Source organism: Rattus norvegicus, chromosome 18 (assembly GCF_021556685.1).
Source record: "Rattus norvegicus strain SHRSP/BbbUtx chromosome 18, alternate assembly SHRSP_T2T, whole genome shotgun sequence".
Lineage (NCBI taxonomy): Eukaryota > Metazoa > Chordata > Mammalia > Rodentia > Muridae > Rattus > Rattus norvegicus.
Window position 1 is genome coordinate 62,852,125 of NC_141551.1, and position 18,827 is coordinate 62,870,951.

General features: G+C 48.7%; 1 protein-coding gene across 2 annotated transcripts in view; it reads left to right on the plus strand.

Moving 5' to 3' along the window:
- The first annotated feature begins 2,454 nt into the window (after nt 1-2,454).
- Nucleotides 2,455-18,827, plus strand: part of Impa2 (inositol monophosphatase 2) — a 33,443-nt gene continuing 17,070 nt past the window's right edge. The window contains exons 1-2 of one of the 2 annotated variants that reach the window (XM_087592245.1): nt 2,455-2,754; nt 14,856-14,989. In XM_087592245.1, coding sequence (XP_087448371.1) covers nt 2,653-2,754; nt 14,856-14,989 — 236 coding nt within the window. In that variant the 5' untranslated portion in view covers nt 2,455-2,652. 2 annotated transcript variants of the gene reach the window in all.

Consider the following 18,827-nt stretch of genomic DNA (forward strand, 5'->3'; position numbering starts at 1 on the left):
GACCGGGTTTCTCCGAGTAGCCCTGGCTGTCCTGGAACTTCTGTAGACCAGCCTGGCCTCAACTCACAAAAGTCTGCCTTAAAGACATGTACCAACAATGCCTGGCCCAGAAAGGGTGTGCTATTTCAGTATTCAGTGAGTAACAGATTTTTTTTTAAAGATTTATTTATTTATTATATATAAGTACACTGTAGCTGTCTTCAGACACCTCAGAAGAGGGCATCAGATCTCGTTATAGATGGTTGTGAGCCACCATGTGGTTGCTGGGATTTGAACTCAGGACCTCTGGAAGACCAGTCAGTGCTCTTAACCACTAAGCCATCTCTCCAGCCCTTTTTTTTTTTTTTTTTTTACTAATTTATTTAACTTTTGTAATGCCAGGGATTGAATTTAGGGCCTCAAGCATCCAAGGCAAGTAATTTAGACTTATTAAATATCAATTATCTGGCACACAGCATATTACTCTCTTGAGGCTATGCTGGGGCATGAATGAATATATCTATCTATCTATCTATCTATCTATCTATCTATCTATCTATCTATCTATCTATCTATTTATTTTTGATTTGGTGCTAAGGACAGAATCCAATCCCCCCTCACAGGCTAGGCATGAGTTCTGCCACTAACTCAAATCATAGTCACAAAGACCATTCTGTATTTGAATGGAGGTAAGAAAAAAAGAGAGACCTGGCTGGTCGCCCAATCTTCCTACCTGTCACAAAACACACTATTATACCTTAAGAGATTTGCCAGTTAGACGAAGAAGTTACCGATGTTTTCTGCAGGAGGGTTGCTATCTATCTATAATAAAAATTTTATACCGTTATAACTGAGCTTCTAGATTGAGCGGAGTGACGGGGGAGAGGAGCTAGAAAGAGCCAAAGTCAAATCTTATCATCCCTCCTTTTAATCTCCAATGAAAAATAGCAATGCAACACCTACCACTTTTAAAAATTTTGTTAGTTTTCAAATAAACCCGGACAAGTCTCACTCAGTACCTGAGGCTCCTCTGAGCAGTCCTCACCCCACCAGCTACCCTAAACCTCTCCCTTCCAGGAACTGGGCTTTAGCTTCCCCTCCCCCAGCTTCTCTTCCCTATATAACTCAGTCATTTTGGCTACAGGATCTCTCTGGTTCTTTTTGCTCCTGGCTGGCTCTTCTGGGATCCCCTTGCTCTCACTCCCAACACACCCCACACCGTCTTGGTTCAGTCTGCTCACCTGGTTCAGTCTGGCTGTGCTCTCCCTCATTTGAACCACGCTTTGGGGTGGTCATGTCCTCATTTTTTTATACAATTTTTTCAAAACTACGCGTATTTATTTTTGTACACACCTGTGTACACGGCACACCACTGTGCATGTAGTCAGAGGACAATTTTCAGGGTGGGTTCTTCCCCCCATCCCCCCTGTAGATGCCAAGGATGGACCTCAGTTTATTGGGCTATGCAGCATACACTTTCGGAGCCATGTTCACCTGCCTCATGATTCGTTTGTAAAAGAAACAACTCAACGCAGTTTCAAGCGTTTTCAGTAGTCCGACACTCTTCTCTTGAATATTACGGGGGAAAAATGGACAAAGATGGAGGAGAAAATGCCTTTAGCGGCCACATACTGATCTCAGCAATCCTGGGTCCTCCTTTCCGTGTCATAGGACGAGGTAGGTCGTGAAGCTGACCCTAGCTAAAAGGGCTTACCTCCATCCTTAGGTTAACTTAGAAAAATAAAGTCCCGTCAAGGTTTTTACACAAAAGTCCTCCCAGACTGAGAAGTGACACTCCGGAATAATTTTATATGGGTCGACTTTTATAAAAGCGGTGGATAGAGGGACTCATAAAGTTTAACTCTTGAACACTCCGGGGAAATGCCTTCCTAGCATTTTGTATTTCACAATAGGCGTGGAATCGTTTTCAAGGTTAAAAAGGTCACTCCTCGCTATAGAAATTCCAATCACAGTCATAGCTAGGGCTCCACACAAGTTTGGAGTTTAAACAGTTTACAAAACCCAGGGACGGCCCCTGTTGTTTGGCTTGCAGTTCCCACGCACCTCACACCTGGGGACGCGGCAGTTATACGTGCCCGCAGGAATGAGTTCCGAGGCCTCGCCAGCCGCCAAGGACTAAAGGTGCCCACCTAGGGTTCCCAATAGTCACCTGGCCAGGACCCGCTGGAAAGTGCGCCTGGATTGGCGCGTGGATGGGCGGGGCGAGCATGGAGTAGGGAGGGGGGAGCGGGACGGGGCGGGGCGAGAAGTGGAGGCGGTGAGAGGGCGGGGCTAGCACTACACTGGACGCAGAGGTGGGGCGGGGCAGGGCCTGGGCTAGAAAGGCAGTGGGGGTGGGGCAAAGAACGCAGGGCGGGGCCTGTTGTGGAAGGCGGGGCTGGTGGTGAAGGGCGTGGTCTGGAAAAGGGAAGGCGGGGCAAGGGCTTGAATTGGGAGCCGGGGGCGGGGCGGGGCGCGAGGCGCGCCTACTTGGGCTGCAGCCCCTTGCGGGCCTTCCTGCTGCAAGGCGCGCTGGAGGACGCACGGCTTGGCGGGAAGGCGAGGGGACCGTGCGGAGCCTCCGGTGCTGGCGGCGGCCACCAGTTCGGGAGCCGGGAGCCGGCCGCAGCACGCGGAACAGAGCAGAGGGTGGCGGGGCCCGGCGAAACCACGATGAAGCCGAACAGCGAGGAAGAGGAGGAGTTGGTGCAGGGCGTGGGCCCCTGGGACGAGTGCTTCGAGGTGGCCGTGCAGTTGGCGTTGCGTGCGGGACAAGTGAGTGCGGTGGCAGCGTCCAGCCCCTCAGAGCTCCAAGGAACACCCTAGATGGGCGGCGTGGGCGTGCTGCGGGCACGTGGGCAGGAGCGGAGTGAGTTGCAAGGACAGGGCCTGTGTTGTTTCAGGACTCACCTTTCTCTGGCCCTTCACCCCCTGCAGCGGAGGGAGGCTTGCTTGGGGAGAAGGGGGGTCAGCACCACAGGGTAGAGGGCGCAGCCATCGGGAAAGCATGAGGGATGCACTCCTCATTGGGCGATGGAATGACCAAGCGCTGGGTTCTTGACCTTGGCGTTTGAGTCACCTGGATCACAAACGTCCCTACGAGGCTAGAATACCGCAGTTTCTTTTTAAGGATCAATCCTGCAGCCAAGTTGTGGGTGTTCCCTGCTTCAATCTCAGGCGCGTGGAGCTCTGGCTGGGTTGCAGCTGGTTGTCCTTCTCCAGGCATCCTGAGCCCAGACAGCCTAGGCTCACAGCCTGAGAGCGCCTCCAGGGAGTGACTGGCACCGACCCGAGTTCAGGAGGAACTCGTTAGACTGCCGGAAGGATGGAAACCAGCGCAAAGCTGAAAAAAACCAGACTGGGTTTGAAAACTAACTGTGGCGCCTCTGTTTTTCTTTTTCGTTCTTGTGTTCGCTCTCTCACTGTTCCTCCGTCTCTAAAAGCAGCGTCGAATTTACAAGATTAGTGGAGTAAATGTGCAGATGTCCCCAAGACCGTCAGAGCAGGCCCCGTTTAAGTGAGGGCTCGGTTCTGTGCTCTGCTCCTTATAACATGTGTTTGTGCTCTGCTGACTTGGGGGAGGGGGCAGGAGTTACAATAGTGCTGTGGACAGAAAGGCTTATATCCAAAAAGCATTATATTCAGGTGTATCTAAAGAGACTCTAAAGAAATGCCTGTATTTAAAAATATCAGGGTGCTGGGGATGGAGCCCAGTGGTATAGTGATAGCTAGAGATGTGCACATCCCCAACACAGCAAAAAGCAGAACAAATGCTTTGAGACTACCCTGTGCAATATGCAGTGAAAAAGGCCCTTCCCTGACAGCTGATAAAGCATGAAGCTCAGGGCAGATAGTCTTCCTGGAAAGTAGATCCTCTGTCAGCCGGAACTGACAACCCTCTTTGCCTTCCCTGCTTCAGGAGCATCCTTTTAGAGAGCCTTGTCAGTGTGTGCAGGAACTTTAAGGTTCCACTACAACATTGTGTTGTTTTTTTCCCCCTGGTGCCTTTGAGAAGCACATTTAGGACTCAGGCACTACTGTGTAAAAGCTGGTGAGTGGAGTGATAGGTCCTTGGCCTCTCAGATTTAAATCTTTAAAGAAATAGAGGCTTGAGTGGTTTTCAGTGTTCAGTGACACTCATTGGAAGCTCGCAGCGCCACACGCACAGTTCCCAAGGGGTTTTCTAAATTTTAACTTAAAAGAGATTGTTTTTGCAATTTCCCAACCACAAAAAAAAAAAAAAAAAGCTTTAAAAAAAAAAGGCAGTCAAATAAAGATTCTGACATTAGGAGTCTGGTCAGGAAGCTCAGGGCTCTAGGCTCCCTCTAGGGAATTATGCAGCTTCCTGCCTGCCTGGCATTGAGTGAGGGAAAGGCTGAGAGTGAGCGAAGGCGCACAAGGTCATGGTAACCTGTGAAAAGAGGGTAAGAGTCTTTAAATGATGCTCTTTAGTAAACCAGTCCTGACTGGAGAAAACAGCCTTGAGCTAGGCAGCCTGCGGACGGAGGAGAGACGGTGAGTGGCCTCTCTGCGCCCTCCTTAGCCACATGCTCCACCTGTGCCAACGCCCTACCATTTCATTGTGGGCTGCTCACAATTACCAGCTGAGGGTCTGGGTGCCGAGTGATAAAAGGTCAGGGAACTCCCAAGGCATGCCTAGTGTCTCCGGACCACACTGTCTGCTCCCAAGTTTTCTCTACTACATCATGAGAGACCTTCCTGTTTCAGGGGTGCCCCCTTGCCTTGCAGTCTCCCTGTTCTCCCCCTTACCTTCTTTTTGAGCCACTCTCCCTTTATCCCTAGCCTGCTGGAGTCATTCTTCCCTTCAGAAGTGCCTCTGTCTGTCTGTCTATCCGTCCATCTGTCTGTCTGTGTTGCAGGGGACCCCAGCCAGGGCCTCTAGCACATGCTCTACCATAGAGCTACACTCTTAGTCCTTACATTATTTTCTCCCTCTTTCCTTCTGTTCTTTCCTTCTCTCCCTCCTCACAGGGTCTCCATATTTAGCTCAGGTTGGCCTCATTATCCCCTTGGCTCTGCCTCCCCCAGTACTGGGATTATAGCCGTACAGCATAATGCCTGCACACTGTAGTGTTTCCCACGAGGGAATAGAAAGGTAAACAGTTTTTCCTATTGCAAAACTGAAATTTATTCCCGATAGTTTAGAAAAATTGTGCCGCTACAGTTGAAATTTTCACAGATGTCATCAACTGAGAACTTCGGATTTTCTTTAATGCGGCCACTTTTTACGTATTACTTGTTTCTTTTTTTTTTTTTTTTTTTTTTTTTTTTTTGGGTTCTTTTTTTCGGAGCTGGGGACCGAACCCAGGGCCTTGCGCTTCCTAGGCAAGCGCTCTACCACTGAGCTAAATCCCCAACCCTTTACGTATTACTTGTAACATGAAGGATGTTAAGCAGGCTTCGATTCCGGCTGCATGCGTTTAAAACCTCTCTTCTAGCCTATCAGTACCCTTCTCGTTGCCAGCTGTCCTATACAGGCATATTCCTCTCTCTGTGCCAAGTGCTGGTAGCAGCAGGCCAGGCCAAACGGTGTGGGGGACAGGAGGAACACTTCTGAGAGCCATCCCTTTATAGGTTAGCTAACAATAACTTACAGACTGCTGTGCTCGTACACGCCACAGATAGGTCTCATGTAACCTAAATATCTGTACTTAGATTCTTGCCCAAATTGTTCGTACCCACTTCAGTACCAGCTGATGCCGGGTCTGAGGGGGGCTGGGTTTCGAATCCAGGAGACAAGGTCAGATCTACAGCTGACTTCTGCCCGATTGCAGAAAAAAGGGGGGGTAGGGGATTCTGGGGAGGTAAGACTATAGTTCAAAAATGATTTTTCAATATTTATTTGCTTCTTTGCATACGATTTACTTTTAAACCGTGGTGCTAAATCAGTGAAATTTGTTCACCAGGCAATACCGGCTGAGCAACTCAAGGTCTGTGTGTAGCCTTCACTCTGAATGTGATGTGTGAGGTGCGGTTTGGAGTCCTGTCTGAAACTCTACAGCTGCAGCCTACCTGGCTGCTGTGTCGATCCTACCTAATATGACTGAGCTGGGTAAAGAAAGGTGATGGATGATAAAGGATTGATTTCAAAGCCTGACGTGACGGTTTGGGTTGGATGTGGGTCGTGAGGGAATGGTATTAGAGCGATATCAGGGATTTGAGCCTGAAAGTCAGGGATCACCCAGGACGGTGTCTTGAGAAAATGAGTTGCAGGTGCGGCACGTGTGGGAGCGTTCTGAGCTTATGGCCCATGGACGGCCAGTGGATTTCCCAGCCGAGCATTAGAGGTAGAATGGGAGGAGGCTTGTCAGCTGGCAGCCCACAGGATGCCATGACCCCAGCCTTGGGCTCCTGCTCTTCTCTTTGGGAGAGTCCCAAATGCCCCTGTATGAAGTCTTCCTCTGATGGACTCCGTTCTCCTGCCCGGGCTGGACGGAGACATTTACCATGAAAGGAAGTACGGAGAAAGAGGGTAGTGATCTCACACTTCCACAGTCAGCCCCTGAGTTAGTCTACAACTGTCCTCCACCCCCACCATTCCCCGTTTTCTCAGGAGCCAGCCTGTGAGGGGAACTCTGAAACTTCTGCACCACATGTAGAGCCATCAGTAGGTAAGGGTCCCTGTGAGGCAACAGGTCAGTAGCACTGACAGGCAGGCACCCTGTGGAAGCTGTGCTGGTTTTCCAGTATCCTGACCCCACCCTTGAAGCCAGCTGTTTCCCTTATATACAAAGTCATGATAAAGGGGGTGTGTTTCTTTTCATATATTTAGGTTTTTCTTTTTTTCTTTTTTTTTTTTTTTTTTTGGTTCTTTTTTTCGGAGCTGGGGACCGAACCCAGGGCCTTGCGCTTCCCAGGCAAGCGCTCTACCACTGAGCTAAATCCCCAACCCCTTTTTTTTTTTTTTTTTTTGAGACAGGGTCTTACTATGTAGCCCAGGCTGGTCTTGACCTCAGGATCTTTATCCCCTCAGTGTCAGTATTGAGTTTCATCTTCCTCCTTGTTTTTTTTCTTCTGGTTCATTTCCTTTATTCAGATTTTTCTTTAAATGAAAAAAAAACCAAAGATATGTGTATGTATTTGAAAACAAAAGCTGAGGTCAGGTGTCTTCCTCTGCTGCCTCCCACTGTAATTTATTTAAGATTTTCTATTTCCGTACGTGGGTGTCTTGCCTGCATGTATGTGCACCACACGAGTGCAGTGCTGAAGAAGGCGAGGAGAGGGCGCTAGATCCCCTGGACCTGGAGTTACAGAAGTTAACTGCATGTAGATGCTGGGAATCAAACCTGGGTCCTGTGCCAGAACAGTTAATGCTATAAACCCCTGAGCCATCTCTCTATCTCACTCTACCAATGTTGTATTTTTTGAGACAGAATTTCTCAGTGTCTAAGCTAGACTGACTGGCCAGCAAGCCTCAGGAACCCCCCCCCCCCCACACACACACACACACGCGCGCGCCCGCCACCATCACACACACACACACACACACACACACACACACACACACACACACACCCGTCTTCGTCTCCCTGGTTCTTGGATCCCAGGTGTGTATGTTGGTGGCGGGAACGCAGACTCAGGTGATCACACTCATATGACAAACACTTCATTGACTGAACCTTCACCCCAGCCCCAAATTCTATTTAACTTTAATTTTGTTTGGTTTTTTCCCCCTAGTGGGGAAAGGACTCGGGAACTTTGGATCCCCGTCTTCATGTTCCTCATACTCCTTTTGCTAACAAAAGCTTCCTGAGAAAAATGGGGCACCTTTAAGAAGAGAAAGACTTATGTCTGTGTCTGGTGCCTTTGGTTTCTGGCAAGTAGAGAGCCTGGTGGAATTCCTCTTTGGTGTCACCTGAGGAAAAGCTGGTGGAGAGCGGGTTCTGATACCTGAGTCTGTGAGGTGGTCCTTTGCTAACCCAAGGGGGGGAAGCTCTGCCTTGTGCCGGTGATAAGTCCTTGGGGCCAGGGGAGGGTGTGGCAGGGGAGGGCGTGGCCATGTAGCTGGAAGAGTGAAAAGTTGATAACCAGTTCCAGGCATTCCCCTTCTAAGTTCATCCTAACACTGGAACCAAGTGGGGTGCAGAAGAGGGGATCCTGGCCCAGCCTTAGCTGGCCTGACTCTTAGCTAGCCTGGAGTCAAGGAGGGACTTCAGCTGAGGGGAGGCTTTGGTTTCTACAGACTGGGTCAGTCTCAGGATCTCAGCAATCCCAATGTGGCCGCCTCTGCTTACTCCTAGTCTCTGATGAGCACTGCCCCATATCCCTCTGCCGTGGATGGATACTAGTCATAGAAGCGTGTCCTAAGACCACAGAGGAGGTCCTAAGAGAGCCTCAGGGGGGCAGCTTCCTGAAAGACTCACAGTTAATTTGCATCTTCAAGAGGATCGAGGTGATGGGCTGGGGGGTGTGGGGTGGAGGAGAAGACACAAAAGGTCAGGCAAAGGTGCATATGAAGATGGCGTGGCTGAAATAGATAAGAATCCAGGAGCTGCTGAGAGCCTTAGCCTAAGCCTGAGGTGAGACTGTGGTGGGGGAGGGGTGTCAGTTAGCCGCCAGGCTGTGAGAAAGGGAGGTGCACAGTTGGCTAGGAGAGGCTCTTGGCTTAGGTGGTCTGACACTAGGGGAGATGCAAACCTTTCTTTTTAGAGTTTAGAATTCAGGCTTCAGCGACTTAGGTACACATTTTATATATTAAATATTAACCGAGGGCTCTTTGGACAGGGGAGAAGGTCATGCCAGAAGGTCTCTGAATCACGTGCTGTAGATAGTACCTCTGAGGTTTTTTTTAAGTGCACGCTAACTTGTTGCTGGTAGAATTATTAAGCTATCTTATGAGTAAAGGGAAAGGAGTCACAGAAAAGGGCTTTGAAAATAACAGTACACACTAACCTGTTGCTGGCAGAATGATTAAAGTCTCTAAGATTACGGGGGAATGAGTCATGGGAAAGGGCTTTAGCTGGTACTCAGCATGCACCCCCATATCCCACTGCAGCTTAGCTATGACTACGGAGCAGGGTGGCAGGTTTTTAAATCTTACCGCTTGGCTGAAAACATTCTGTCACCTTTCCTCTCAGTGTGTGAAGATTAAGAGTTAAGAGTTGAAATTCTTTTGCACCCTTTTTCTTTTAATGTATAGAACTAGTCCCAGCTACATCATTACTTTTATATATTTTATATGTATTATATTATTTTTCTATATTTAACTTATTTATATACTTATAAGTTTATAAATTATTTGTAGATATTATTTTCTCAACCTCGGAGTTTAGGTTCCTATTTGACATTTGCATATGGTGTATGTGAAATGTCTGGTCATAAGCCATTAAATCTTGTCAGATTTATGTTCTAATGAAAGCCAGAGTAGTGGGAGTTGGAGTGTTACCAGTCAGCACAGGCGCCTGGCCTGAACTCTGAAAGCAATGCCACCGTGTCTCAGATGCCACTGTTGCTGTAAACAAGGACACTGTGGCTCTGGCCCCAAGTGGCTGTCGAACTCAGAGCTCTGGTTGTGAAAGGTCTCTACTCTGTCAGCAATAGGAAATGGGCGAGAGCAAGAAGGTAGCTGAGCCCACAGTCGTTGACTCACTGGCTGAGGTACGTGACTTTGTGTAGCTGCCCCAGGTGTGGGTCCACAGGGCTGGCACCGTCCACATGATGCTTGCTGAGCTTTATCTGCTTGTGGAGGATGAGCTTATGCTGGAGCTGCTGTGATGCAAGGCTCACTCGCTGCCTTGAAAAGCACACAGTCCTGGGAAGAGACAAGACGGTCAGTGTCCCTTCCCCCTTCCCCCTAGTAGTCAAATGCTATGGCTACCAGCCACTGACTCAGAAGGAGGGCTTAGCCAAGGCCTAAATGTGCTACAGTGTGACTGGGAGAGCAAACCTGTGGTCAGGGGAGCTAGGGGTGTCATTATAACTGAAAGGGACATTGTGTCTGGAGAGGCAGATGAGAGGATCATGCAGGAGGGACCAGCGAGAGACTTGGGGTGGCCTCACGGCCTAATGCAGTTCAGGCTGGCTCTGAAGGGCTTGCCACGCAAGAAACAACAGGCTAGTAACCTCACCGAATTCATCCGGATCCCCATGTTCCAGAAGTTGAAGCAGAAGGAGCACGGTTCAGTGCTAGCCCAGACTGCATAGTAAGACTCTGTCTCCAAAAACAAGGGCAGGACAGGAAGAAGGCATATACAAGGATTAGTATGAAGCCAGGACCTGATAGAAGGGATATACTAGGTAAGGGGACATACCTGTCCCATTATTGGAAGGCACAGGCATGCTCTATTCACTAGGGCATCCACAATAACACAACAAAAGTATCGTACCCCTCTTATAGAACCTGTGGTGAGGTGAGGCCTGGTGTGTGGATAGAGGCTTTTGGGTCATAGTAACCAACCCCACGTGATCCCTGAGCTTCACACTAGGGGGGCAGGACTTTTAGACTGAAAAGCCAAGCTTGTTAACTTTCCCTGGGGCTAGGCATGGCATCCCAAGTGTTCTAACTAAAGCCTTCCGGTGTGGTTAGCAGGCAGCTCAGCGTATGGTGTGGTTAGCAGGCAGCTCAGCATACAACAGCGAGACATCTTTATCTGCTCTCTCAGCAAGTGTTCATGGAGAAGGCTCACCTGCAGAGGCTCACACCTGCTGTGGGAGGTGGACATAGAATGAAGGAGTCCTCACCAAGTGCTCTGGAGAACCCCTGGGCTGCGTTGTGCTGAAGTGCTGTGGCACAAATGCTGGTCTCTGTGAGAGGCCCCTGGTGGAGGGGGTGCTTCTCTGGCTGAGTCAGAAGAAGGATGTCTTAGTCACTGACCTATCGCTGTGAAGAGACGCCGTGACCAAAGCAACTCTTATGAAAGACAGCATTTAACTGTTTTGCTTGCTTACAGTACCAGCGGCTTCGGCATCACCGGAAGAGTAGCTGTTAGCTACAACCTGATCCACGGACAGACACAGAGAAACTCTAGAACTGTTGGGCTTTCGAAACCTACCTACTCCAAAAAGGCCACACCTCCTGATCCTTCTAATCTTTCAAACAGTTCCACTCCTTGGTGACCAAGCATTCAAATATAGGAGCCTATGGTGGCCGTTCTCATTTGAGCCACCACAAACGGGAACATCTGGCAAAGAAAGCCTCGTCGAAGGATACCACCCTTAGAGTGACAACATAGGAGTGAGGGTGTACATGACAGACAAGGCACTTGCCAATCTTGAAGCTCTTCAGACCCCTATAGCAAGAGCAGGATGATGTGCAGTACGTGCATGGTCCAGTGAGTGGCTCTGCTTGTGGAACCCCCCAGGAGTTAAGGTTCTCTGTCCCATGCCTAGGGCCTCTTCCTGTGACCACCCTGGCTGTCATTAGCAAGGATCACAAACTCTAGAAAGGAGGAAACGCACTGAAGGGAAAGTTCGAGGACACGGCACCAAAGATAACAGAGGTTCTCCATTCATACCTCAGAAGCAGGGCTTGCCACGCCCAGGAGTACAAGGGGGGAATTTAGGGTAACCTCTGGAGGCAGCTATGGGCCGTTCTGAAACATGGGGGCTTTGTTCCTAAAAGGAAAAGGGGGAGATAGACGTCTAAGGCCAAGTTCAGAAAGGTGCCCCATGCCTCCCTTGGGACCTTGACCACCCAGGGTAGTGAGGGCCATCTATGCTTTATGCTGGGGAAATGTGTGGTTATGGAGGTAACAGCTGGTCAGCTATGGTGGGGTGAGTATCTAAGGCAGACTGAGCATGGCTTTGAAAGCAGAATAGTAGATGAGGCCATGTTCTAGGAAAGTCCAGAGGATAGTAGGTTCTGGGCACGTTGGAACCCTCGCTAGCACGACCAGAGGAAGAGCCAAGAGAACAGACACGGGGTAGCTAGTGTTCACGCAGACATTGGTGGTCCTGTTGGGAGAGAGGCCGCAGCAATCACTCCAGCAGCCCCTGGGCCTTATGTTCCTCCACAGTTAGCGTATGCCAGGCGCAGCTCCACATAGGCAGCTAGACAAACTGTAGAAGAGCTCATACTGCAATGAAGAGACACAGCCAAGTACTAGCCATATAAGACAACAGAAGGTGAGAAGGAGGGATGGGTTGAGGGCCAGGCTGTGGAGAGGCCCTGAATAGAAACAGATCAGCAGGGAAATCTGAAACGGATGAAGAACAACTTAAGTATGTTGGGCTGTGCAGGATGAGCCGTGCAGCATTCGGGGGTTTGGGCAGCCGTAGGAAGCCACTGGGGAGTCTTCAGAAGTTTTCTAATCTTTGTCTTAAATCCTCCATCCAGCTTCTGTGTGGAGGCCACGGGGGTGTGCAATTGGGATAACCAGCTGGTTTCCGCGTCTGCTTCCTCTTAAGCAGGTCCCAGGAGGCACTGGTTCAAAATGGAGATTTCTGTTATGTGCACACACACTTGAACACACACATTACCTGCCAAGTAAGACTGTGTAAGACTGTCCCAGCCTCCTGGTGCCCCTCCTTGCTCCGAGGTATGAAAACTGCCCTGGCCTCTTACCACAATGGAACTTGCCAGGAATGTTGATTTCAGACCCCAACCTAGAAACCAGCCTTCTTTGAACAGGATTCCAGAAGCTCTGCAGCTGTGTCGTCCTGTCAGACTCTTGAGATGGATCCCTCTCCCCTGCCAACCCCACCACAGCGTGCACGTTACCCAGCTACACTTGCACCCATACACTGAGTAAGAGACACAACAGTGCCAAGTAGCCTGCCTGGACTGGCCTAGACCTTGAAATTCCTGAAGGGTGTCAGGCTTCGTGGGAGAGACTTTGGAGAGTGTTGAATCTATGAGCACCTGTGGAGATGGCTCTGGCTGTGTGTAAATCGGTGTTGTCAGAGAATTAACATAATGCTAATGGGCAGGATATTGCACATTCAAGACAGGAAACCCTGCAGTGCAGGAGGAGGCTGGCAGGATGTGACCAGTAGGGGTGAGCTGAAGCGAATGGACTGGGCTGATCTCTTGGGCTTTTGTATTACCCATCATTTTCAAATCTCTGTCCCACATATCTGTTTATTTTTGCAGCCCAGATTAAAAACAGTACCACCTAGGTAGGCTCGTCTGGGAAGAACATTGAGGCTAAGCAGGAGAGAGCTGCTGCAGGGAATGTTGCGGTAGAAATCTTCTGCTCGAGTCCGGACAAAGCACATCCAGCCAACATGGTTCCACGTGGAGAGGTTTAATGAGAGAAGAGTAGAGGAGGGGAAAGGCCGGCCATGAGCGCGAGCGTGTGTGTGTGTGTGTGTGTGTGTGTGTGTGTGTGTGTGTGTGTGTGTGTGTGTGTTGGGGGGAGGGGGAGATGGGGCAGGGAAGAGGGCAAGAGAGCAGAGCAGAGAAGACCAAAGAGGAAGAGGAGGGGGCAAGCAGCCTCTTTATAGTCAGGCGTGCCTGGCTGTTGCCAGACAACTGTGGGGCGGAGCTTAGCCAAAATACCACCAGGGAATGTGGAGTGTAGGGACCGCTGGATGTCTTGTTTCTGTTTTTTAAGATTCCATTTGTGGGCCAGATAGATGGATCAACAGGTAGAGGTACCTGCCACGGACCCTGAGGGCCTGGGTTTATATCTGGGACACACCAACTCCCGCAAACTGTCTGTCTCTGACTTTCCCACATACATTGTGGCTCATGTGTGCCCGCACAGATGGACAGACAAGCACAGAATGTGGAAGTAAACTGTAACTCATTCCCACTGAAGACCTCTTCGCCTTGGCATCCTTGGTACACACTGAGGGCCAAGTAGTGCTTCTCAGATGCCCCCCAAGTGTCACCGTGGGTAAAGGGTGTCACGTCTGAGTAGCCAGTCTGGGTCATACTTTTTTATGAAGTTAGTATGTGTGTGCATATGGTGGGGCCAGATGTGTCCCATGATGCACACGTGGGGACAGAAGGACAACTTTGTGTATCATTTTTTTCTCCTTCCACCTTTATGAAGATTCCGGAGACTGGACTCAAGTCAAGAGAGATGTGATTTGGGGAGGTAGCTGGTTCTGGAGGGAATATGTCAATTCTATTTAGGTACCCTGACTTCACTTTTATCCAGGTTTGGACAGATGGACGGACAGACAGACAGACATGAAGAAAACAGCCCAGACAGAACTGGAGGTGTCGTTTTCTTCCACAAGCTGTCACTGATCCTCCTGAAGCATTCAGTGATGGCTTGACTATGTTCTGGTTTCCTGTTTGGGTCTCTAGGGGTTCCTGGAACTACACCAGGGCAGCAGAAATGGTGCCAACCTAGGCCTTAGTCATAGTGGGTTCGATCCAGATGTCCTGGCAGCCTGCCCAGCTGTAGAGGCTACACTTGTGGTCCCTGAGAATCCTTCAGTCCTTTCTTTTGCTGTGCCCCTGTAGGTGGCTGGTGCTCTTTTGCATACAACAGCCTCAGCCTCAATTCCTATGGCATAGCTCAGCTCTCCTGAGCATGTTTGTAGCCTGTATTCACAAGCATAGTGTGTGTGTGTGTGTGTGTGTGTGTGTGTGTGTGTGTGTGTGTGTGAAATCATGGGATTCTCAAAAGCAAACCTGTGTTCTACCATCTTTTGGGGGGGGGCTCCTGCTGATGACACCCCAAGCCTTTTTCAAATCTTTTCTCTTCCAGAGAAAACTTGTTTCAAAGGTAGAGCTTCAAGTGGAATTTGAATGTAGAGAGAGTTTCAGGTGGGGAGTCCGAGGAGTAAGGTCTGATGGTTAAGGTTCCTAGAAGAACCCTGGGAAGCGGGTGAGATGCCATGAGTCAGTGAAGGAGGAGAGGAGAAAGTCCAGGCCCTGGTCAAGGCCAGGCAGTCCCCTAAGAAGGCTGAGACCAGTGAGGGGGCCTGCAGACTTCACTGCCTTCTGTGGTTTATTTCAGATCATCAGAAAGGCCCTCACTGAGGAAAAACACGTCTCGACGAAAACATCTGCTGCAGATCTTGTGACAGAAACAGATCACCGAGTAGAAGACTTAATTGTTTCTGAGTTGCGAAAGCGGTTCCCTTCACACAGGTGAGCGCTCTCTTCTGGAGGCACACCCCAGTAACTCACCACAGGGAGGAGGAGGCCAGGAAGGAGATCACAGTCCTGCTGGGAGGCAGGTAGATGGGGAACCCCAAGTTCCCAAGCCCAGAGAGAGATCTTTCTATTTTTAGGGATGTGAGTTGATTGCTTCAATTCTCTTCACTGTGACTTAACAACCGCCCAGCTCTTATGTCTCCTTAGGGATACAGAAGAGCCTCCACTTTTTTATAATGTATGTATAATCTTTTTATTAGACTATTCTGTAGGTTTCTTTTCCATAATTGTGTGTGTATGTGAGTGTGTGACACGCACACACACATACACACACACACACACAAATCAACCAGGTCATACCTGGAAGATAGCAATTTCACAAGCTCCGCCCCTTCCTCTGACCTTGAAATTCATTCTGCTCCCTCTTCTTCTGTTCCCTGAGCCTTAGAGGGGATGATGAACCACATTTAGGGCATGCTCACTTATTCTCACTTACAATGGTGCTTAGACTAGTTGTAAGATACTCAGTAACTGTCATCCACTACAACAAGAAATCTCTCTCCTCAAAGTTCTATAGACTTATACGTAAACTTTTTTAAAATTTATTTACTCTCTTATGTTATGAGTACACTGTCACTGTCTTCAGACACACCAGAAGAGGGCCTCGGATCCCATTACACATTGGTTGTGAGCCACCATGTGGTTGCTGGGATTTGAACTCAGGACCTTTGGAAGAGCAGTCAGTGCTCTTAACTGTTGAGCCACCTCTCCAGCCCCATACATAAACATTTTAAAAGGCAATTTGACAGGTAAATCATGCACATTCACTGAAACAATAGTAACTTCTTTACTTGGGACTACAATGGCCCCAGCCATAGACTGTCAGTGACACTATATATAACTTTTCTTCCTGTTCAATGGGCCTCAAATCCAGTCAGAAAGTGTGCACATCTTGCCTGGCAGGTTGGTAAGATGCTTACAGTGTCTGCAGCCAAATAAGACCACTGACATTTCTCCCCTCAGAAGCCTCCATTGCACCTCCTAGCTCTGTGAAAGCTAGTGACAACAGGGCAGCTTCCAGATCAGTTTCAACTTGGTTTCTCTTAAGTCCTTCAACCAAAGCATGTGGTATCTCCAGCCTTAGGGGTTTGCCATGGAGTCTGGTGGGCAACCAGCAACAGTGGCAATAGCCTGTATTGTTTTAAAGGCATCAGGGATCTCCCTGGCCACACCTTATAAGGAGGTAACCCATCCCAGCACTGGGTTTTTAATTTAATAATCTTATTTAGTTTTTTTAAAATGTGTGTATGTGTGTGTGTGTGTGTGTGTGTGTGTGTGTGTGTGTGTGTGTGTGTGTGTGTGTCCTGGTTAGGGTTTTACTGCTGTGAACAGACACCATGACCAAGGCAACTCTTATAAAGGACAACATTTAATTGGGGCTGGCTTACAGTTTTAGAGGTTCAGTCCATTATCATCATGGCGGGAAGCATGATAGCATCCAAGTAGACATGATGCTGGAGGAGTCAAGAGGTCTACATCTCGATCTAAAGGCAGCCAGGGGACTATCTTCTGCACTGGGTGGAGCTTGACCACTAGTAGCCCCCAAAAGCCTGCCCATCCAGTGACACACTTCCTCCAACAAGTGACTCCTAATAGTGTCACTTCCCATGGGCCCAGCGTATTTGAACAACCACGTTGTTTGTGTGTGTCAGAAATTCTACTTTCAATAGCACATGCCCAGAAACCCTCCCTGCCTCTACCTCCAGAGGGATCTGCGAAAGTTTTTTGCCCCACTTCTAAAACTTAGCGGTGCCTTCCATGCCACCCAGGGTCGTATGTTAAGAGCACAGGGTAAGAGGTGAGCTGTGTCAGACTCCGTTCACTGCCAGTGTTCAGTAAGTAACACCGACACACACCCCTTGCTGGGGTCAAAGTAGATGAAGAGACCCGGGTCTTTACAAGGGTGTCTCTTTTCACCAAAGGCCAGAGTTGTTTTGTCTTCTTGGGCCATCTTGTGCAAGATTGAATATAAGACATTCATCTTTACCTTAGAAAAGTTAAACTCTTTGCTTGGCATTTTGTGCATAGCTCTAGAAGTTCCATGGGCTCTAGAGTAGGACCGTAGAGCAGTCCCTCCCTGGACCCTGGTTTCTATATGACAGAGCTTGAAGAAAGGGCTTTGGATTCAGGACCTCCCTCTCTTTCCTCATGTGATGTCTCGTAAAGATGCTGCCCTTCTAAAACTGGGAGAGCAGTTCCTAGAGTTTCGGGTATTGATTATTCTAGTCTGGCTGTGTATCTGTGTGGCCGTGAGTGACACATAGTAGTCTCCTCGGGGTCTATTTGGAGCACGATAGGTGTCACCCATTTTTCTCCCCTGTGGAAAAATATATGAATTAAAGAACGAGTTTTGGTTAAAATACATACATTCTTTTACTGCTTTTTAGCGCTCTCTGATGGGGAGGGGTATCAGTTGAACTCATGGCCTAAGCAAGTTTTCAACCACCAAGCTAAATCCCCAGGGGGGTTGGGAGGATGATACAGTGTACAACCAGCCTTGAAGGGACACCATGACCGTGGCAACTCTTATGAAAGAAAGCATTTAGTTGGAGCTGGCTTACTGTTTAAGAAGCTTAGTCCGTCGTCATGGTAGAGCATGGTGGACATGGTGCTGGAGGAGGAGCTGTGAGATCTACCTATGGATCAAGAGACAACAGGAAGAGAGACACTGGGCTTGAGCTTTGGAAACCTCAAAGCCCACCTCCAACAAGGCTTCCTCCTGATCCTCTTAAATAGTGCTGCTCTCTGATGACCAAGCATTCACGTATGAGTCACGCAAACCACACTTTCACTTCTTTCCTGTTTTTAACCTTTATATCGTTCAGCATATGACTCTGAACGCTTCATTGGGTAAGAATGGAGAACGTTGGCACTGTCCTTGTCCTGTTCCAAGTTTTAGAGGAAAAGCTCAGGTTTCAGTATTGCATGTAACTGCCTATAGGGTTTGTTTTTTTTAACTTTTATCCCCCCCTGCCTATAGGTTTGTCAGGTATACTTTTTATTCCTTTGAGGTTGTGGTTCATCTATTCCTAGTTTCTTCTGGACTTTAATCATGACGTCATGTGGACTTTGCCAAACGCCTCTTTTTCACTTATCAAGATGGTCTCCGTCCTTCCGTCTGTCTCTGTGATGTATAACACTTGTGTCATCCTAAAGGGTAGTTATATGGAGTATTCCATGACTTGCAGTATTGAAGCAACTTTGTATCCTTAGGCTGGAGCCACCATGTTGGTGAGGTAGGACCTTTTTTTTTTTTTCATCTTTATTAAATTGGATATTTCTTATTTACATTTCGATTGTTATTTCCTTTCCCGGTTTCCGGGCCAACATCCCCCTAGCCCCTCCCCCTCCCCTTCTCGATGGGTGTTCCCCTCCCCATCCTCCCCTCACTACTGCCCTCCCCCCAGCAATCACGTTCACTGGGGGTTCGGTCTTGGCAGGACCAAGGGCTTCCCCTTCCACTGGTGCTCTTACTAGGCTATTCATTGCTACCTATGAGGTTGGAGCCTGGGGTCAGTCCATGTATAGTCTTTGGGTAGTGGCTTAATCCCTGGAAGCTCTGGTTGGTTGGCATTGGAGGTAGGACCTTCTTAATGTGTTCTCGAACCATTTGCCGATACTTTGTTGTGAATGTATGCATCTTGTAGTGTTGGTTTTTTAAGTCTTTATCCAGTGTGGGTATTTAGATACTACTGTATTTAATTATTTAGATAATATTGACTTGGTAGAATGAATTTGGTAGCGGTCGGTCTCTCTCTGCTCTGTTAGAATA